Source organism: Vigna unguiculata, chromosome 7, assembly GCF_037176805.1.
Source record: "Vigna unguiculata cultivar grain cowpea cultivar isolate G323 ecotype 2 chromosome 7, ASM3717680v1, whole genome shotgun sequence".
NCBI classification, from domain to species: Eukaryota; Viridiplantae; Streptophyta; class Magnoliopsida; order Fabales; family Fabaceae; genus Vigna; species Vigna unguiculata.
In genome coordinates, this window is record NC_140798.1 from 24,399,717 (window position 1) to 24,423,188 (window position 23,472).

At 35.2% G+C, this 23,472-nt stretch overlaps 1 protein-coding gene across 1 annotated transcript; it reads left to right on the top strand.

The window, feature by feature from the left end:
- Positions 1-19,893: 19,893 nt before the first annotated feature.
- Positions 19,894-22,476, top strand: LOC146884694 (uncharacterized). The gene is made up of 11 exons (XM_085675979.1): positions 19,894-19,920; positions 20,015-20,282; positions 20,365-20,440; positions 20,538-20,655; positions 20,759-20,765; positions 20,937-21,006; positions 21,390-21,510; positions 21,599-21,769; positions 21,843-21,911; positions 22,131-22,163; positions 22,276-22,476. Exons 1-11 carry the CDS (start codon positions 19,894-19,896, stop codon positions 22,474-22,476), a joined length of 1,161 nt encoding a protein of 386 aa, XP_085532105.1.
- The last annotated feature ends 996 nt before the right edge of the window (positions 22,477-23,472 follow it).

Consider the following 23,472-nt stretch of genomic DNA (forward strand, 5'->3'; position numbering starts at 1 on the left):
GATTGAAAAGAGAATAATTGACTCTAGCAAAAATTTTCAAAAGGTAGAGCATAACAAGTTTTTCATCATGCATTCATGCATTTCATGATCTTGATCTCTACAATAATATTTTGATCCCTTGTGCTTAAAAATAAGAAAACATGCTTTCTATCATGCATAACCATTTGCATGTCATATCATCATGTCGTGTGTTGACACAAGATTTGAAAAGCAAAAACCTTGACATCCTGAATAAGCGAACATTTTCATGCAACATACATCTTCAACCATTGTTTCTTCTGAAGGAATCAATCTACAAAAATCATCTTGAGTTTTCTCAAATTAAGGATCATCTTCAAAGACCAATATACCTCTAAGCCCAGTTCCGTACTGGCCCATCAAGCCTAGTTTTGTCTGGCCCATCAAGCCTAGTTTTGTCTGGCCCACCAAGCCCAGTTTCGTACTGGTCCACCAAGCCCAGTTCCGTACTGGCCCATCAAGCCTAGTTTTGTCTGGCCCACCAAGCCCAGTTTCGTATTGCTCCACCAAGTCCAGTTTCGTATTGGCCCTCAAGCCCAGCTCTGTACTGGCCCACCAAGCCAAGTTTTGCACTGGCCATAAACCATAGATCCGTACTAGCCTACCAAGCCCATCTCACTTGGCCCGCTAAGCCTATCTCGTGACCCTCTCCTTAGGAATGGTCAACTCTTGTGTTCTCCTTTCGGACAACGACCCTCTCCTTGGGGTTGGTCAAGTCCAGATCCTCCTTTCATCAAGGCCCTCTCCGATGGAATGGTCATTGATTTTCTTATGTTTACATCAAGGCCCTCTCCAATGGAATGGTCATTGATTTTCTTATGTTTACATCAAGGCCCTCTCCGATGGAATGGTCATTGATTTTCTTATGTTTACATCAAGGCCCTCTCCGATGGAATGGTCATTGATTTTCTTATGTTTACATCAAGGCCCTCTCCAATGGAATGGTCATTGATTTTCTTATGTTTACATCAAGGCCCTCTCCGATGGAATGGTCATTGATTTTCTTATATCAAGGCCCTCTCCGATGGAATGGTCATTGATTTTCTTATCTTTACATCAAGACCCTCTCCGATGGAATGGTCATTAATTTTCTTATGTTCACATCAAGGCCTTCTCCAATGGAATGGTCATTGATTTTCTTATGTTTACAGCAAGACCCTCTCCAATGGAATGGTCATTGTTTTCTTTCCTTACATCAAGACCCTCTCCGATGGAATGGTCATTGATTTTCTTATGTTTACATCAAGGTCCTCTCCAATGGAATGGTCATTGATTTTCTTATGTTTACAGCAAGACCCTCTCCAATGGAATGGTCATTGTTTTCTTTCCATATCATGACCCTCTTCACGGAATTGGTCATCGCACCCGTTTGAGTCGGGTTCTGTTCATCTTCTTCCTCCTTAAAATTCAGACAAAATTGGTGTCTCTATCTTTACTTATCTTTTACTGTGATAATCTGGAAATGTCACATTTTCATATTATCTAATAAAATCTAAGTAAAGAGGGGCAGCTGTCAACACCCAATTTTGTCCGGATAATACCTTTTTTTTTTCTTTTTTCTTTTTCTTCTTATCTTATTATTATTCTTATTTTATTTTTATTTTTATTTTTATTTTTAAATTTAATTTTTTTTTTTAATTTTGATTTTAATCATATTTTGTTTACATTTTATTATTATTATTGTTTTATTCCTTTTTCAAAAAAATATGTATATAAAAAAAAATGAAACAAAAAAGAAAACAACAAAAAAAAAGGAAAAAGGGAAAAAGAGAGGTAACGTAAGGTCTCTCTGTTATCAGACCCATGCTTGCTATGCTATCATGGTTTGGTATTGGGAATGACCTGTAACATGGTAATGAGGACTGAAGAAGCAGGAAGCAACATCTGCTCTCAGCCTTATCCCAAATTTCAAGATTGAAAGATGTAGAGAGAAGTGAACAGAACAAAGGAGATAGTTACATAATAAAAAGGGGAGAAGCAACGAGAACGAGAGGGAGGAACTTCAAGAGGACCCAATCTCTATTGCTTGCTCGGTTGCTCTGTTCATGACCCAGTCTATATTGCTTGCTGTTTGAGTGACGAAGAGGGAACATGTTTAGACATCAACTCATCCCACACGATTCCTGTTCTTTTCTCTTCCCCTTCCCGGTCTCCTTCACCTGTGCTCGCAAGACCAAACCTGTGTATGCATAACCCAAACCAGTTCGACCCAAAGCCCCAACCATTATCTCATTTCATTCTCCTTTAACATCAAGACTCCGTTTCAACCTGCATCTAGAGGTCCACATACACACACATCACCATTATTTTCTTTGCTTCACCATTGTTCACAGACTCATCACCCATCCATAGCCATAAATCATGAGCTTCACATTCAACTTTGATCTCTCCCATTCGTAAAACCACCGTCCCTCCAAAATCACCGCCATCACCATTAGGCTTCCATCTCCACCTTTCTCTCCATTCAGAACCTTCATCGTGCTCACAGCCCCGCAAGGAATCATTCACGCAAAGAAACTTCCCCTCTTCATATTCTATACACTTTCGGGGTACAAAAATCACCACCACCGTCACACACTCTTCCACCATCAATTAATCTTTTTTCCTCATCTTTATCATTCACCTGCGCAAAATCAAAGAACAGATCACCACTTCCAATCGAAACAGTGAAACAGAGAAGAGAGGACAACGCCGGCGGCATTGCCGGCGACGAGTATGGTCACGTGACGTTGGCGGATCTAGTCGCAGTGTGGCTGGCGCGGCGGTGGCGAATCACAGAGGCTATGACAGCCATCTCGCGCGCGGGAGGAGAAACGAGAAAGGAGACGATTCGCGGAGTTGGGTTCTCGCCGGCGATGCTTCCGTTGGTGGCTGGTGTCGACGGCGGCGTGCCTCGCCGGCCGTGGGAGTTGCGGCAGCGGCATTGGCTCCTGGAATCGTGGTGGCTCGAGGCAATGGAGAAAGGGTCTTGCGCATAGAAGAAGGAGGAAAAAAGAGGCGTGTCGCCGGTGAGTTGTGATCGGCGTCGTCGCCGGCGTTCCCGACCCGCCGGCGCGATGGAGCAGAGGTGAGGGCGGCGTGTTGGTAGGCAGCGGCACTCGCTGGCGTGGCCGGTGGCAGCGTGTTGGTGTCGAGAGAGATGGAGAGGAGGCTTTCTTTGAGCAATTAGGGTTTAGGTGTCTCATATGCCACATCTCTTTTACTTCATACACCCCCTTCTTCTTATGCCTGCACCTCCTTTTATTTGAGCTAGACTGTTTGATTATTTTTTCTGCGCACCCCTATATTTGCTAACACCACACCCCCTATTTTGTTTTGGACTCGTTTGTTGTGCAGCTCACATTCTACTTCACACACCTCCAATTTTATTGACTCCACCACTCATTTGTATTTATTTCTTATTTTGGGCTCTTTTTATTTTACTTCATATACCTCCCACTAATCACTCACACACCCCCATGTTTTGTTTTCCACTTTCATCCTTCTTAATTAATTTGTTTATTTATTTATTTATTTATTTACTTATTCATTATTATTATTGATTTTCGTTTTTTTATTTTTTATTATTTCTAAACAAAAACAAATATTTGAAAATTATTAAAAATTACAAAAAAATAGGAAAATCCAAAAAAATGAAAAAAAATATTCTCTTCCACTTTATTGTGTCTGTCCGGTCGCTCGCATCGCGTGACACTCATTTTCAAAAATACCAAAAATAGTTTTCTTTCCCTTCTAGTGTCTGTCCGACCGCCCGCGTCGTGTGACACATATTTTCAAGTAATTCAAAAAATACAAAAAAATATAAAATTTTCAAAATATAAAAACATCAACATTTTCAAACAAAAGCCTTCTTAAGAACTACGTGATCCTTGATTCTCCCCTGTGAGATACGTAGGAGCAAGGTCAGTCCTTGTCAGGTTCACCTCTAAAAAATCAAATCTTTTTCTCAATTGTTTTTTCAAATATCTTTAAAGAACTACGTAACCCTGATTTCTCATTTTTAATGAGAATACGTAGGACCAAGGTCAATCCTTGTCGGGCCCAAAAAACAAAAAAAATTATTTTTGTTTCTTTTAGTTTTTTTTGTCTTATTATTTTTTTGGGAAAAGTTAATATTTTGAAAACCACATCAACTTTGCATTTTTTAATTAAAGGTACCGCCCTTGGGCGGGCGCGATAGGGTGCTAACACTTTCCCTACGTGTAACCGACTCCCGAATCCAAAATATGGTTTTTCGCAGACTTGTCTTATCTTTATGGTTTTCCATAGTTTTCCAGAATAACTATGGTGGCGACTCCTAAATCTTTTTTAAACCCGTTTTCCTTTTCGGTTCGCCTTCCTGTCGCGATTCCGGTTGCGACAGCTGGCGACTCCACTGGGGACGCTAGAGAGTCAAGTCATTTAATTAGATATGCAAACTTGATGTGATTTTCCTAATGTTTTCTTTCCCCATTTCTTTCATTTGTGTATTCTTGTCTTTATATGTGTTTGTATATATTTTCGTTTTGGATTAATTGTGTGTGAATTACTTTGCTTATTTTGATATATATGGAATTGCTCTACTTGCTTGGGAAATTTTCTGGTTGTTTTGCAGGTGGGGGTTTGGGGGATGCATCATTCTCCCTTCACACACACATTGTGCATATCATGAGTGGGGCCCTATACCCGGGTCTGTGTAACTTAGAATTAGAGGGGATTGTGTAGTAGTGCCACAGTGGATGAACTTCCCAAGTGGTCATTGTGAGAACCCCAACTAGAGTTTGCTTGTTTCCTTGGTACTCTCACTCTTTGTTGTATACCAACTATTGTGGGAAATATCATGAAGTGGGCCATAGCTCTAGTGACCTTGATCCTTAAGTTTAGGGAACCATCCCGGTGAGCGCATGTACTTCACCCTAGACCTTAAGCGCCAAACCTCTATTGAGCACAAAGGGAGATTGCTTGCTTTAATCATCATCTTGTGGTGTGCATAATGTACATGTGAATAAGTGCCTATTGAGGCACAATCACGCATAGCATTTTTATATCATACATCACATCTCATGAAAATAAGCGTCTCTTGAGGCAAAAATATGCATTTCATTATGTCACTCTACATATCATGCATGATGTTTTCAAATGATTGTATCACATTTCATCATCATATCATGGGAATAAATGCCTCTTGAGGCACATGCATTACATCTCATGTAGGTTTTTTCAATTAGTTGCATATCATGCATGGTACTCTTTAATCGCATCGACATACAAGTGAGTAAGTGCCTTTTGGGCACAAACTCGCGTTGCAATTGTTGTTTTTTGTCATAGTGGCATGTACATAGTTTTTTTAATCCATATCATGCATCTCACCTCATATGAATAAACAAACTCTTCAAAAGAGAGGAAGGAAATAAAAAAGGTTGTTACATTTTGAGTCACTTGTTTTTCTCGCAAATCATCAAATTCACTTCTTGAAAAAAAAGAATAATGGGATGTCACGCTTTTCTAGGGTCAAATGTCTAATCAAGAATAATGACTTGAATTTTTTCTTTTGAGACGTTCGTGTGCGCATGGTTTGAAACATTCCATCCTTCGGCTTCCCTACGATGAAGGATTTACCCTATCAACATTGGCATTACCCAAGTCGATAAACATAAACCCTTAGAGTTGGTAGATTTTCTAAGTTTATCCTTGTCTACACTTGTTGGGTGATCCTTGAATCCATCGAGACAAAAAAAAAATTTCATTAAAAAAAAAGGAAAATGAGAAAAGAAAATAAAGTTTGCTAGACTCAAAACCAAAAAGGCAGTTTTGGCAACAAAAAAAAACAAAAAAACATGCTTTGGTCAAATCAATAGGTTGAATGAATAGATAATGTTTGATATCATATCTTTTGAAGCATTTGTCTAATCTGCATAACATGAGATTTTCAAACTCATCCATTTTTTTTCATTACATTTTCACCATAAAGCCTACATTTTGAATTTCATGGAGGATCAACATAAAAGGGGCACACTGGCCTGGATAGACTGCGAGCAAATCTCTTAGCTTAAAAAAAAAAATGTCTGCTAGACTGAAAACCTGAAAGGGTGGTTTAGGCACAAAAAAGAATAAAAGCAAGGGACAAACTTTAACATGAACCAATTTTTTTTTTCTTCTTGAGTTAAAATTTCTTGAAAGAGAAAATAATCATGTTTTGGGAATGATGTGTGGCCATGTTTCTTTATCATAAAACACAAAATGTGATCCTTTGTTACCCCTTTGAGACTTAAAAGGGCAAATATTTTTCTTTCAAATTACCTTGAACAAAGGTCACCTCACATTGATGGTTTGCACTCTTGTTTGGCAGAAGGTTCACCAATAAAAAATCCATCAGAATCAAAAAAATTTGAAAAAAGACAAAAAAAAGGATGATGATGATGATTTGGTTACATCAAGAAGAAAAAAAGAAAAGATTATCGATGTTTAGAGAAAAAAAACAAAAAAAAAAAAGAGAAATGGTGAACACATAAGAGGCAAATGAATTTATGATGCAACATTATTCAAAGATCATTCTTCCGAGATACCATCACATCTTTTTGAGTTTTTACTATCCACATTTGCTTTCATACCCTTAGCCTTGACCACGATACAAGCATAATAAAGCCCACACAGATCCAAGACTGATTGTCGGTACCTTTCAAAAAGTTTAAGTCATGGAAATCATTTTGACGTGCTGAAAGGTTTGTCCCTAATAAAAAAAAAGGGAAAAATAAAAATTGAAAAAATAGGTTTTGAGATTTGCTTTCAGTGATTCAGACAGTTTTTCATTCGCATGTGCCTAAAGCTCCTTAAAATAAGCCTGGTTAATCAATTAGATAAGGGGCATCCTCCTTCGTTGTTTCGTTCTCACCCACTTCATGGATTTCATCTTCATTTCCTACCATATCCTCTCCTCTCAGCCAAACCTTGTCCAACCTTTTCATACAATTGTCCAACCTTTTTCTCTAAAATCCAAACTAGACAGTTACTTCATTTCACCATTCATATGACTTGTCCCAAGATAGGGCAATTTCACCCTAACCATCATGGGTACACTAGGGGCAATGTCTACAGTCCTTACCACATTTCAACCTCTTCATGCCTTACTATAACTGGGGCAGATCAAACACAATCTGTGTGTCAATCCAGGTCCTCAAATCGGAGAAATCTTTGAAGTCCTCTTAATTTGTCTAACCCTTTCATCAATAAATGGGGAAGACAAACACATTTTGTACCCTGAAGCCAATCTATACTCCCAAGTTGGGCCAACTTTTGAAGTCCATATCATTTTCTTCATGTCATCAATAGTTGGGGCAAGCCCAAACATACTTGGTGCCCTGAGACTAAATCAAACTAGGTCAGCTCCCTAGTCGGTCCTCGTCATCTCATCCGACCCCTTCTAAGCCATCTAAAATTTCATACATGTTGTTTGGATAATGCTTCAAAAGAAATAAAATAAAAAGTTTTTCAATAAATTGATCAGACCAAAGAGTTGATTTCAAAAGTGAGAAAAAAAATGAAAGAAAAATAATGTCTCGTGAAGAAGGGAACACCTATTATCTAACCGAAGACAAGTGAAAGAAAAGTAAACCAACTGGGGCAATCCTTTCCATTTCTACTACCCTTTTGAAACAACATCCCTCGTTCATACCCTTTTTCCATACACCAAAACTGGGGCAATTTTCAGGATTCTTGTGTTTTTCAACCTGATATTCACATATTGCTTCTCCTTTGAGGGGTGTGTGGAGACAACGTGCCCGCACGACTGTCTCAGTCTCCTTCAAACTCTTCCCAAACATTTCTAGCTTTCACTCACTTGTGAATTCAAACATGTGTGCACTAATATCATGAAAGAGAAAGTCAAAGATATACTCATTTCAGATGTTAGACCTCGATAAATGTGACATTCCTCACTTTCATGAAACATTGAAAATAAATATGAGTTTGATGATTGCAAATGAAACAGTTGGCTCATACTTGCATAGAATAATCAAAGGACAAAACACAACCAACATTGTTTTCATCAGGCATTCATCTTTTCATGTATATCTGGGTTTTGACACCCTCATCCTTGCATCAAGGTTTCGACACCTTGTTTCTCCTACATATCGGGGTCACAACACCCTAATCATTGCACCAAGGTTTCGACACCTTGTCTCTCTTGTTTAAGTCAGGGTTTTTATGCTCCGCCAAGGTTCTACACCTTGTTTTCTCCTTATTAAGTTGGGGTTTCAACATTCTGTCAAAGTTTCAACAACTTGTTTCTTCTCTTTGAAAACATGGCTACCAATGTTTGAACGCCTTGTTAACTATCTCTTGCAATCATTACCCCATTTCAAAATAGGTTGATTTTCATCCTACATATCTCCACAATAATGAGTTTGATGATTGAAAAGAGAATAATTGACTCTAGCAAAAATTTTCAAAAGGTAGAGCATAACAAGTTTTTCATCATGCATTCATGCATTTCATGATCTTGATCTCTACAATAATATTTTGATCCCTTGTGCTTAAAAATAAGAAAACATGCTTTCTATCATGCATAACCATTTGCATGTCATATCATCATGTCGTGTGTTGACACAAGATTTGAAAAGCAAAAACCTTGACATCCTGAATAAGCGAACATTTTCATGCAACATACATCTTCAACCATTGTTTCTTCTGAAGGAATCAATCTACAAAAATCATCTTGAGTTTTCTCAAATTAAGGATCATCTTCAAAGACCAATATACCTCTAAGCCCAGTTCCGTACTGGCCCATCAAGCCTAGTTTTGTCTGGCCCATCAAGCCTAGTTTTGTCTGGCCCACCAAGCCCAGTTTCGTACTGGTCCACCAAGCCCAGTTCCGTACTGGCCCATCAAGCCTAGTTTTGTCTGGCCCACCAAGCCCAGTTTCGTATTGCTCCACCAAGTCCAGTTTCGTATTGGCCCTCAAGCCCAGCTCTGTACTGGCCCACCAAGCCAAGTTTTGCACTGGCCATAAACCATAGATCCGTACTAGCCTACCAAGCCCATCTCACTTGGCCCGCTAAGCCTATCTCGTGACCCTCTCCTTAGGAATGGTCAACTCTTGTGTTCTCCTTTCGGACAACGACCCTCTCCTTGGGGTTGGTCAAGTCCAGATCCTCCTTTCATCAAGGCCCTCTCCGATGGAATGGTCATTGATTTTCTTATGTTTACATCAAGGCCCTCTCCAATGGAATGGTCATTGATTTTCTTATGTTTACATCAAGGCCCTCTCCGATGGAATGGTCATTGATTTTCTTATGTTTACATCAAGGCCCTCTCCGATGGAATGGTCATTGATTTTCTTATGTTTACATCAAGGCCCTCTCCAATGGAATGGTCATTGATTTTCTTATGTTTACATCAAGGCCCTCTCCGATGGAATGGTCATTGATTTTCTTATATCAAGGCCCTCTCCGATGGAATGGTCATTGATTTTCTTATCTTTACATCAAGACCCTCTCCGATGGAATGGTCATTAATTTTCTTATGTTCACATCAAGGCCTTCTCCAATGGAATGGTCATTGATTTTCTTATGTTTACAGCAAGACCCTCTCCAATGGAATGGTCATTGTTTTCTTTCCTTACATCAAGACCCTCTCCGATGGAATGGTCATTGATTTTCTTATGTTTACATCAAGGTCCTCTCCAATGGAATGGTCATTGATTTTCTTATGTTTACAGCAAGACCCTCTCCAATGGAATGGTCATTGTTTTCTTTCCATATCATGACCCTCTTCACGGAATTGGTCATCGCACCCGTTTGAGTCGGGTTCTGTTCATCTTCTTCCTCCTTAAAATTCAGACAAAATTGGTGTCTCTATCTTTACTTATCTTTTACTGTGATAATCTGGAAATGTCACATTTTCATATTATCTAATAAAATCTAAGTAAAGAGGGGCAGCTGTCAACACCCAATTTTGTCCGGATAATACCTTTTTTTTTTCTTTTTTCTTTTTCTTCTTATCTTATTATTATTCTTATTTTATTTTTATTTTTATTTTTATTTTTAAATTTAATTTTTTTTTTAATTTTGATTTTAATCATATTTTGTTTACATTTTATTATTATTATTATTTTGTTTTATTCCTTTTTCAAAAAAATATGTATATAAAAAAAAATGAAACAAAAAAGAAAACAACAAAAAAAAAGGAAAAAGGGAAAAAGAGAGGTAACGTAAGGTCTCTCTGTTATCAGACCCATGCCTGCTATGCTATCATGGTTTGGTATTGGGAATGACCTGTAACATGGTAATGAGGACTGAAGAAGCAGGAAGCAACATCTGCTCTCAGCCTTATCCCAAATTTCAAGATTGAAAGATGTAGAGAGAAGTGAACAGAACAAAGGAGATAGTTACATAATAAAAAGGGGAGAAGCAACGAGAACGAGAGGGAGGAACTTCAAGAGGACCCAATCTCTATTGCTTGCTCGGTTGCTCTGCTCATGACCCAGTCTATATTGCTTGCTGTTTGAGTGACGAAGAGGGAACATGTTTAGACATCAACTCATCCCACACGATTCCTGTTCTTTTCTCTTCCCCTTCCCGGTCTCCTTCACCTGTGCTCGCAAGACCAAACCTGTGTATGCATAACCCAAACCAGTTCGACCCAAAGCCCCAACCATTATCTCATTTCATTCTCCTTTAACATCAAGACTCCGTTTCAACCTGCATCTAGAGGTCCACATACACACACATCACCATTATTTTCTTTGCTTCACCATTGTTCACAGACTCATCACCCATCCATAGCCATAAATCATGAGCTTCACATTCAACTTTGATCTCTCCCATTCGTAAAACCACCGTCCCTCCAAAATCACCGCCATCACCATTAGGCTTCCATCTCCACCCTTCTCTCCATTCAGAACCTTCATCGTGCTCACAGCCCCGCAAGGAATCATTCACGCAAAGAAACTTCCCCTCTTCATATTCTATACACTTTCGGGGTACAAAAATCACCACCACCGTCACACACTCTTCCACCATCAATTAATCTTTTTTCCTCATCTTTATCATTCACCTGCGCAAAATCAAAGAACAGATCACCACTTCCAATCGAAACAGTGAAACAGAGAAGAGAGGACAACGCCGGCGGCATTGCCGGCGACGAGTATGGTCACGTGACGTTGGCGGATCTAGTCGCAGTGTGGCTGGCGCGGCGGTGGCGAATCACAGAGGCTATGACAGCCATCTCGCGCGCGGGAGGAGAAACGAGAAAGGAGACGATTCGCGGAGTTGGGTTCTCGCCGGCGATGCTTCCGTTGGTGGCTGGTGTCGACGGCGGCGTGCCTCGCCGGCCGTGGGAGTTGCGGCAGCGGCATTGGCTCCTGGAATCGTGGTGGCTCGAGGCAATGGAGAAAGGGTCTTGCGCATAGAAGAAGGAGGAAAAAAGAGGCGTGTCGCCGGTGAGTTGTGATCGGCGTCGTCGCCGGCGTTCCCGACCCGCCGGCGCGATGGAGCAGAGGTGAGGGCGGCGTGTTGGTAGGCAGCGGCACTCGCTGGCGTGGCCGGTGGCAGCGTGTTGGTGTCGAGAGAGATGGAGAGGAGGCTTTCTTTGAGCAATTAGGGTTTAGGTGTCTCATATGCCACATCTCTTTTACTTCATACACCCCCTTCTTCTTATGCCTGCACCTCCTTTTATTTGAGCTAGACTGTTTGATTATTTTTTCTGCGCACCCCTATATTTGCTAACACCACACCCCCTATTTTGTTTTGGACTCGTTTGTTGTGCAGCTCACATTCTACTTCACACACCTCCAATTTTATTGACTCCACCACTCATTTGTATTTATTTCTTATTTTGGGCTCTTTTTATTTTACTTCATATACCTCCCACTAATCACTCACACACCCCCATGTTTTGTTTTCCACTTTCATCCTTCTTAATTAATTTGTTTATTTATTTATTTATTTATTTACTTATTCATTATTATTATTGATTTTCGTTTTTTTATTTTTTATTATTTCTAAACAAAAACAAATATTTGAAAATTATTAAAAATTACAAAAAAATAGGAAAATCCAAAAAAATGAAAAAAAATATTCTCTTCCACTTTATTGTGTCTGTCCGGTCGCTCGCATCGCGTGACACTCATTTTCAAAAATACCAAAAATAGTTTTCTTTCCCTTCTAGTGTCTGTCCGACCGCCCGCGTCGTGTGACACATATTTTCAAGTAATTCAAAAAATACAAAAAAATATAAAATTTTCAAAATATAAAAACATCAACATTTTCAAACAAAAGCCTTCTTAAGAACTACGTGATCCTTGATTCTCCCCTGTGAGATACGTAGGAGCAAGGTCAGTCCTTGTCAGGTTCACCTCTAAAAAATCAAATCTTTTTCTCAATTGTTTTTTCAAATATCTTTAAAGAACTACGTAACCCTGATTTCTCATTTTTAATGAGAATACGTAGGACCAAGGTCAATCCTTGTCGGGCCCAAAAAACAAAAAAAATTATTTTTGTTTCTTTTAGTTTTTTTTGTCTTATTATTTTTTTGGGAAAAGTTAATATTTTGAAAACCACATCAACTTTGCATTTTTTAATTAAAGGTACCGCCCTTGGGCGGGCGCGATAGGGTGCTAACACTTTCCCTACGTGTAACCGACTCCCGAATCCAAAATATGGTTTTTCGCAGACTTGTCTTATCTTTATGGTTTTCCATAGTTTTCCAGAATAACTATGGTGGCGACTCCTAAATCTTTTTTAAACCCGTTTTCCTTTTCGGTTCGCCTTCCCGTCGCGATTCCGGTTGCGACACCTTTGACTGCAAAACCTTCAGGTTGTACCATATAAATCTTTTCCTCCAAGTCACCATGAATGAAGACTGTTTTCACATCAAGTTGGTCAATTTCTAAATTTAAACTTGCTGTCAAGCCAAGTACAACTCTGATTGAAGACATTTTAACCACAGGTGAAAATATCTCTTCAAAATCAATACCCTTCTTTTGACCAAAGCCCTTCACAACCAACCTTGCCTTGTACCTTGGTTGTGAGTTATTCTCTTTTGATTTTAATTTAAACACCCATTTATTTTTTAATGCTCTCTTACCTTTAGGCAGCTTCACCAATTTAAAAGTATGATTCTCATGCAATGATTTCATCTCCTCTTGCATGGCTTTGAACCACTTGTATTTCTCTTCATGCAACATAACTTCTTCATAACATTTAGGCTCTCCCCATCAGTTAACAACATAAACTTATGAGGGGAATATTTCTATGAGGGATGTCTTTCTCTAACAAATCTTCTCAAAAGAGGCTCTACAAGTGGTTCAGGAGGTGCTACTTCAGTCGGTTCATTAACTTCAACTTCAGGCATATCAACTGCATTATCCACATCTACATTCACATCTCCCCTATGATCAACAATTGTGATAGGAGGTTCAGGCTCAACATCAATGAACCTATGAGTAACTTGTTTTGGCTTTTCTTTCTTTTCAATATCTTCAATGGTTTGGTCCTCAAGAAAAACAACATCTCAGCTTCTAACAATCTTCTTGTCAACCAGATCCTAAAATCTGTAACCAAAGTCATCAAGACCATAACCAAGGAAGATGCACTATTTAGACTTCCTATCAAGCTTAGACCTTTCATCTCTAGGGATGTGAACAAATGCTTTGCAACCAAACACTCTCAAATGACTATATGAAACATCTTTCCCCTTCCACACCCTCTTAGGAACATCACCACTAAGAGGAATGGATGGAAAAGTCCACTGTAGTTCTCAATGGCTCACCCCAAAACTATTTAGGCAATTTTGCATGAGAGAGCATGCATTTTATTCTATCATTAATTGTGCAGTTCATTCTCTCCGCAACTCCATGCTGATGTGTCTTTGGAACTTCCTCTCAACCTTGATGCCATGCTCCTTGCAATAATTCTCGAAAGGACCCATGTACTCACCACCATTATCTACTCTAACACATTATAGTCTGCCTATTTCTCTTTCAACACTTGCATGTAAATACTTGAACACATCAAGTACTTGGTCTTTGGATTTCAAAACGAAAGCCCAAACCTTTCTAGAATGGTCATCAATAAAAGTGACAAAATAAGAGCAACCACTAATGGATTTATCACTCATAGTGCAAACATCAGTGTGAATTAAATTTAGAACATGTGGTCTTCTATGTGGAGGATAAGTGTGAAAAAAAACTCTATGTTGCTTACCAAAAAGACAATCAAAACAAGTTTCAAGAGATGTACCTTTAATAGAAAGCAACCCCTACCTTAAAAGTGTAACAAGGCCTTTCTCACTCAAGTGACCAAGCTGTTTATGCCATAACTCTATGGAACAATCCTCAACTGCATTTACTTGAGGTGTAGAGAACTTTGTTGTTGTCCAATAAATAGTATTCCGCTTCTATGCTTTTGCTACCACTATGTTCCTTTTAGTGCACTTCCATTTTTCATCACCAAAGAAATTATAATAACCATCTTCATCAAGTACCTTGATAGAGATCAAGCTTAGGCGAATATCTGGGATGTGTCTGACGTTCTTCAAGTGCAACTTGCAACCACTATTAGTCTTCAACTAAATATCTCCAATGCCAACAATCTTGCTTACCCCTTGGTTTCCCATCTTCACATGCTCAAAGTCACCAACAATATATGATGTGAAGTAATCACAATGTGGTGTAACATGAAATGAGGCAGTAGAGTCAACAACCTATTCATACTCCTGGTTGGTGAGATTAATAGATTCATCTTCATAAACATTGACAACTTCACCATCAGACACAACTGCAATAGTGATTACATCTTTATCTTCTCTTTTATTGTAATTATTTCCTCTATCCCTTGACTTCTCTCGCTTGAGGAACTAGTAGTCTTTAATCATATGTCCTGGTTTATTGTAATGGAAACATGTGATATTTGTCTTTGGCCTTGACTTCCCTCTTGATTTACTACGATCATTAAATCTTTGAGAATAATCATTAAATCTTTGAGAGTGGTTATTAAATTTCTGAGAATTCCTGTGCATATTTCTTCATCTTGACTCCATAACTAAAGTTTCATTTTGAGAAGAGGAGATAACTTTATTGCCAGCCTTTCTTCTAATTTCTTCATTTAAGAGGCTATCTTTGACCATGTCAAAAGTCAATTTTCCATTAGGAGCAGAGTTACTTAGAGATACCAACAAAGTCTCCTAACTGTCTGGTAATGAGCTAAGCAACAACAATGCTAATAACTCATCATCTAATACAATCTCCATTGTGGTAAACTGATTCACCATATTCTAAAAATTGCTCAAGTGCTCTGCCATTGAGAAACCATCCTTGTATTTCAAGTTTACTATCTTCCTAATAAGGAATGCCTTGTTCAAGGAATTTTTAGACTCAAACAGCTCACTTAATCTCTTCCATAAATTGTAAACAAGAGTCTCACTTGACACATGATGATAAATAAATTGATCTATCCATTGTCTGATCACACCAATAGTCTTCCTATTTATCTTCTTCCAATCTCCATCAGATTTACCTATGCAAAATAACAAATCTTCCATTCGAGATTTCCATATTGAATAATTTGTAGAATCCAATTTAATCATGGTTCTTGCACCATCATTATCTCCCATTTTCAAAGCACAAATCAAAGCCCCTAACCCGGCTTTGATACCAGTTGTTGGAAAGATCTAAAAAATAACAGATAACTAAACGGAAGCAAAATCCAGATCAAATCTTTCCTAAATAAATAATATGCAAAAAAATAAAATGCATAAAACAGAGAAGGGAGAAACCAACAAATACCAAAACTTTTAATGTGAGAAAACCTCAATATGGAGGAAAAACCCACGAGACCTAGTCGAGTAAAAACTTCCACTAATGATAATTAATGGGTACACCACAATTTCTCTTGGAGACTCCAAGGATCAATAGAGCACTATTTTCTTCACCAACAAGGTGGATAACAAACCCAATGGGTACTTTAAATAAACAACCAAGAGAACCCCAATATATGAGATATGGAATAAAACCTTTTCTTTAAGGTAGCTTCTTTGAGGATAAATTGGTTGTTCTTTCCTTGTTCTTCTCTATCTCTAATGACTTCTCACAAAAGATACTCACAACTTCTTTCTCTCTGTCTCTCACTCTATTTTTTTTCTTACAACAAACTTGATGCAAAGGTTGCATATTTAAATGGCATAATGGGCCGAGAACCCATAAAAAGTACCTCCTTTTATTTATTTTTAATTATATTAGTGTGAACCTAATAAAATTGGTGACCCACTAACGATATTTTTTTTGGTTAATGTGATGAGTTCATAGATTTCATTTGGTCATCCATTTTTATGTTGTTGATGTAGGTGGTTGGATCTGTCTCAACATTAAGGCGGAGTGAACAATGGAAGAAGCTAGTGGAAAGTGTAGAGAAAAGGGACAGTTTATTCTTAGTAAAAACCTTGAAGCGGGTTTTGACGAGGATTAAGTTTAGTTGAGTTGTAGAGCGTATAGGTGTAATTTATGTCGTTTCCTGTCATCAAGATAAGGAAAATCATAGTATAGTATTCATTTAATGCAAAAAAGGACACTGCATAGTCACACATTTTCTACCATTGGGTTGATGTTCTTACAAGGTAAATGTGAATAAATGGTATATAACCTTAGCTAAGGTTTTATTTGCAATAAAATAATTGTTTTATCTTAAAGATTTAGCAAACAAAATATGAGGCTAATCAACATTTTCACTCTACTATTCTCTCCCTATATGTTCTTTGCTGCTTATCTAAAAGCTTTATTAAATAATTAAGTGTTCATATATGTTTTATGTTCCTTATCTGTGTACCTAGGACATTTATTACAAAGATCTTTAAACAAAATTAGTACTCGGTACCAAAAATATATTTTCAAAAATAATTAAATATTTACGAACCAAACCTAAAATAAAATAGTATCATAACAAATACAAACCATAATTAAATCGTTTGTCACGTCCAAAAATCTTTAATGTTATTTGGTTACAATTATTATATTTATTCATTAATAAAGTTTGGAAATAAAAATAATTTAAAATTTAAGAAAGAAATTTAATTCCTCATAAAAAAAATAATTAAAAATATATTTAATCTTTTAAAAAATATAACCATTTTAATTTTTAATATATATAAAAATAACATGTCTTATTTTTTTCAAAATAATTATAAAAAATTGTTGTAATGAAGCTAAGTTATTTTTAATATCTTAAATAATAGTTAAAATTCAAATAAAAAGTATAAGTAATGTAATATTAATATATAAAATAATAAAATTTATTACAAAAATTAAATTTTAATTCAATAAAGTAGAATAAAATTATGTAAATATATATCAGATTTGTTTTTTCCAAGATCTGACTTTATCTGCAAGACACGTGGTAAGATCTAAGAGACTGCTTTGTAAGTCTTGATGACTTTTGAAAGAAGTCATGAAGAGAGTTTGGGAGGTGTAAATATTTATGAGAGAGGATGAGTGAGTTTATACCTGATGCAGGGACATGATTTTATACGAGTTTCTGAGCTCATGATATATATTGCAAAGTTCCTTGTGAAATAATGACTAATACACTTATCATAAATAATAATCACAACGACTATATAACAACAATAATAGAAAAAATATCATTATAAATCAAACTATCGAGATAAATGACGTAATTAAGTACTATGATGGACAGGTATGTACAAAGTCATATTTGCAAAAACTAAAACCTTATTTAAATATTTTAAAGTATCCATTCATTTATCTTTCATTACATTGATAATCACATAATTTCTATTTTTAAGATGACAATATTGTTTTTATGTTTTTCTTTTCTAATATAAAACTTATCATTCTTATTTCTTTTAAAAGTGACTTCAATAAAAATTTATGAAATTTCAAATCAAATTTTTAAACGTAAAAGTTTATGACTTTTTCTTTAATTTTAGTTTTTAAAAATTTGATATTTAATTTTGATCAATTTTTTTCTTATTTATGTTTAGTTAAAATATTACTTTTAGATAAAAAAAATCAGAATTGTAAAATCCTTAATATTAAAAGGTGTATAACATATGTGATTAGAAAATTCAAGGACCTTAATCTTAAAAGTAACGAAATATAAAAAAAACTAATATATATATATATATATATATATATATATATATATATATATATATATATATATATATATATATATATATATATGAAAATGTCATGTTATCAACAAAAATTTATCGATGGTCAAAAATATATGGTAAAGTAACATTTATCGAAGAATTTTACGGACAAAAAAAAATTCATTGATAAAACAAAATTTACCAACAAAATTAAAATTTTAACTACTAATAAAGATATGTTTCGATAATAAATCTCTACGTAAAATCTATTTGTAATTTAAAATTGTTATTACTGATGAATATTTGTTTTTGGAGGGAGGGTGTGGGCTTTGATTATTACTTGTTTATAATAAGGTATTTGAATGTATTAATTTATTGATCGTTAATGGAAGAGAAATGGCAAAAATGACAAAACATTATGTTTTGTTCATTTTCTACATTGTGTAGAAAAATAAAATTTGACTATTTTAACATGTTTTAAAAACAGAAAAAATATTTTTATTTATAAAAAAAAGCTTAAGAAAAACATTTTTCTTTTCTTCTCCCATTACGGTCAAACACAAAAATCTTGAGAATAGAAAGACATGAGATTGATTTGGCTTTGATACCCTATGATATAATGACCTAAACATGTCAAACAATTACAACAAACATATTCAAATCATTTAAAATGTGGAAACTAAAAAATCAACCTCTCAAGCATTGTGTTTGTCATTGACACTTTTATTCACTTATCTCAATACAAAATACTTTGCTCAAGAGAAAAACAAAATCTACTATATATCTAAGATAATCTTAGTGCAGGTAATTTACTGAGATAGACATTTTAATTCATTGACACCTGTGTTAAATTGAGGGTAATTTAGTTTTTTGTGTTTTGTGTTTCTTTCCCGCTGAAAACATTAAATGGTGATGGACGTTTCCTGACAGTAGGAGCCTTCTTCTTCAAGGCAATATAGTTGGTCGAGGTATTTGATTTTTTTCTTCTTCCGTTATCTTTCTTCTTCTCCTTCTTTTGCTTTCTTTCTTCTTCTTCTTCTTCAAGTTTATTGCTTCTTCTTTCTTTTTCTTCTTCAAGTTCATTGCTTCTTCTTTCTTCTTCTTCATACCAGCGTAAGTGTTTTTTATTTTTATTTTTTGTTTATTTTTTTTGGCTGATTGTTGTTGTTGAAGGTTCACAAAAGTTTTGTTTGGTGTAGGTAATTTATTGTTCTATTTCTTTCCTTTTTTTTGGTCGTGGATATTTTTTAATGCTTCTTCTTTCTTCTTCTTTATAGCAGCTTAAGTTTATAATTTTTTTGTTCGTCTTTTTTATTTTTTTTTTGTGATTTTTGTTGTTGAAGGTTGACAGAAGTTGTTGTTGGTGTAGTTAATTTTTTGTTGTATTTGTTTAATTTTTCTTCTTCTTCTTCTTGCTCTATTCATTTATGTTTGCTTCATTTTGATTGTAAAGGTCAAAGATACAATTTTTCCAATGTTTTTGGGGTCGAAGAAAAGGTTGATTTTTTTGTTTTTAGAAACTGTTGAACATGTTTTGTTGTTTTAGATGTTGTTGTATTCATTTTTTATAGTTGGTATACCTATTATGCTGTTTTTTTTGTTGGTGTTCGTCTGTTTTGATATTTTTAAGTTCTATCATTTTTTTGTGGTAAAACGTTTGACCTATTTTATTGAGATATATTAGATGGCAAAGAAATTTGATATGATCAAAGATATTGATGGAAAAAATGAGACTTTGAAACTTGTTGTTAGAATTGTGGATTTGTGATTTCATGGGATTCTAAACGAAATATGGAGATGATTCTGACAGATCAAAAGGTAATGTATCATTCTATTGTGTATGTGCATTACATATTTTGTATTTCAGAAAAAATAAATATATTTAATGTTTATGCATGATTATGCTGGTCAGGGTGATGTTATCCCTCTTATGATTAAGAAGGAAGACATTAGTACATGGGAAGACAAGCTAAAGGAGGGAGACAATTATATAATGCATAACTTCAAAATCTTAAACAACAGAGCTCAATATAGAATTTGTGACCATCCCTTTAAGCTATTAATTATCGGAGCAACGTCTGTACGACGACAACCAATTGCCAGTATACCTGCAAAAGTTTGGAAGTTCAAGAGTATAAAGGATATCATTGATGAACACTATTTTGCATATTTGTTGGTTGGTAAGTTTTTTTGTCATTCATTCATATATGTTTGCTATTTAATTTGTTATGTACATTTTCTCTTATGTTTTTTCCGTGTTAGATGTCATTGGTGTGGTGGATAATATGGAAGAGAAACCCAATGCCAAAAATGTTGTCTTTGACCTAAAGGACTTGAGGTACAATTGATTGTAATGTTATTATTTGTCATAAATGAAGTTTATTATTTCATTTTAATGCTGTTTTGAAGTTGTTGTTTCTTTTTTATTAATGCAGTGGTGCGTCAATCTGTTGCACTCTTTGGGATTCATATTGTATGCGATTGGTTAGTTATTGGAGGGAAAATCATGAAACACCTTATCCTGCTATTATTCTTACTCAGGCAAAGATCAAGGTTGTCTCATGTTTTATTCTATTAACAAAAGTTTTTTATATTCTTTATTGTTTGTGTGGGTAATGTGCATAATTTGTAAATTAATTTAAATTATTTTGTATAGGTCCATGGTCAGTGTCATTGTCTAGTTGTTGGAATGGATCGAAGTTGATATTGGGAGATGATATACCTGAACTAACTGAATTTAGGAAGGAATTTGCAAAGTAATATTTTTATATTATGACTATATTATTGAATAAATCTTTGTATTTGATAAAGACTAAATAATGTTTAATGTGTAGAACCTCTGCTCATGAAATTTGAGGAGGGAAACCAATATAGTGGGTCTTCCCAGATTAGTCATGTTGATAGGTATATATATAAAACTGTTGTTAAAAGTGTTTCAGAGATCCTGACTGTGATAGAGGAAGTTTTGATTTTGTAAACTTTTATTAACAATTTTTGTTATTATTAACCCTTCTTTTATTGTTGTAGGAGATTTCATGTGTAACTATTGCACATACACTTAAATTTAACTTAGGAAATGATGGATGGAGTTACTGGTTTGTAACTTATGCGCAAAAAGAACACATGAAGTTGGTTCTTTTAAGTGTTTGAATTGTGATGGTTATAATGAGTATCCAAGAATGAGGTTAGTAATAGCTGCCTAATATAATTATTTTACTAATTAGTAATAGATGCTTAATAGATTGCCTATGTTATAATCTTATTTATGATTGAATATATGTTTTCAGATACAAGCTTGAAATTCAAGTGACTGATGGAAAAAAGGTTGCTAACTTCATGCTTTGGGACCAAGATTGCATCAATTTAATTGGTGTATCTGCTGGTGATTTGCGAAAAAAAATGATCAAGGTAGTACAACTTTATTTTTCCATCAGTAAGATAATAGTGTCATAATAATAGTAATATTTCATTTCATCTTTCTTTCTGAAAATATTAGGATGGTGAGGAGGATCCTAAGTGTTTTCTAGAGGATCTAGACGTTATCTTGGGGTGTACTTTGGCTTTCAAGGTTAAGCTCCAAGGAAATAATCGACCTGCTTCAGTAATGAGAGTTTCAATTGATCGTGAAATTATAGCTCACATTAGTAGTCTTCTCGGACGAACTGAGGTTGTAATTTTAATTTTTCTGTATTGATTATGTCATATATTTGAGATAGAACTGAAAAGAACCAATTTGGCAGGTAATCAAAATTGTTGAAGCTAAGAAAAATTGTGCTTATGAAGTACAACCTGATACTGAGAAGTTGATTGTGAGTAGATTTTAAGTTGTCTGCTTTTACTAATACCCACTTTAATGTGTTGTATGTTTTAATGTATATTCAATAATGCAAGCAATTGTTACTGGAAAACGTATGAGTGGTAGTGACTTTGATATACATACTCACATTGGGAGTTCTTTAGTAAGTATTTTAATGGGTCTTATTGGTGGTCTGATACAAATTTATAAATTTGGATGTTAAATGTTTCAGGCAATAGAACTTGCTGAATGTAGTGATAATGCTGTATGTTGATACTGATAGTTCATTAGTAAGTATATTTTCAATACAATTACCGTCATAATATTACTGGACACTTCAAAACTTTAATACAGACTGAACATATGATTCATTGTAGATGTGCCTTTCTAGGATTGTTGATCTTGACCCAGATATTGTTTTATGTGTGACGCCCAGAAAAGATGTATGTACTACTAGTAACCATCAAGATGTAGAATACATTCCATCAAATTTCATGGAATTTGATCTTTTAGAGGACATGCCATTAGCCCAACTGTCAGCTACAAAGACAATGAAGACTATCAAGAAGGAGAAATGATATTTAATTTATGAAAGTTATGAAAATTATTGTAGTAGATGTTATTTAAAAGTTTATGTTTGTTTTGTTAGAAATGTTTTGGCTCCTAGAAAGGCTACATTCCTTGATCCTGTTTTGATAAATTGCAAGGGTGGACCTTCTTTAGTAATATAAATAGTTTTGATTGTGAAAACCTACAAGAAAGTTGGAACAATATTTATATATTGTGTATCGTATGATATGTTAAATTCATTGATATTTTTAGAGGTCGTATTTAGCAATTGATAAATCATAGTCATTTTATATCTTAACTTCTCTAAAGTTAACACTAACCTATATTGAAAAAAAATAATTGTACTAGTCCATACGTTAATGTTTTTATTGTTTGAAATCAAAATCTTATCAATGCTTTTTAAAGTAAACTAGCATGAGACCCTCTTATCAATGCTTTTTAAAGTATACTAGCATGATACTCGTTCATACATGATCCTTAACATGTATAATAATTTGAACTTTTGTTTCAACAGTTGAATATTTACATTCGAGTCTATGCATTAAATTGTGCATTTGGATATATTTTTGAAAAGAATTTCTTATCTGGATTGATGAGACATGCATTTAATAAACCAAAAAATGTGCAATACGTAAAAGTTTATGGAGTAGTACGATATTCTAATGCATTAAAGCAATGATCAGACCCACATTAATAAACCAAAAAACGTGCAATACTTCAAGTTGATGGAGTAGTAGGATATTCTAATGCATTAAAGCAATGAAGTTGTTGATTGTTTCCTGCACTAGAAGCAATGTCAAAGAACATTATGCATTTACAATGTCATATATAATATAATGAAATGTAAATATATAAAGCTGACAGATTAGACACATTAAGGTGAAAAGACTTGCATTTAATAACCACAAATCATGTTTCCCAGTGACATGACTTTATAGTGGTGTTAAATTTGGCGGTAAAAATTCAAGATTCATCTATCCACTAACATGCAATTGCCAAAATAT

Bases quoted from the DNA above. Each gene is read 5' to 3' on its own strand.
- LOC146884694 (XM_085675979.1), top strand. From the start codon at position 19,894: ATGGAGATGATTCTGACAGATCAAAAG. The intron at 20,441-20,537 runs GTACAATTGATT...TTATTAATGCAG, and splicing joins TTTGACCTAAAGGACTTGAG to TGGTGCGTCAATCTGTTGCA. The intron at 21,007-21,389 runs GTATATATATAA...ATATGTTTTCAG, and splicing joins CAGATTAGTCATGTTGATAG to ATACAAGCTTGAAATTCAAG.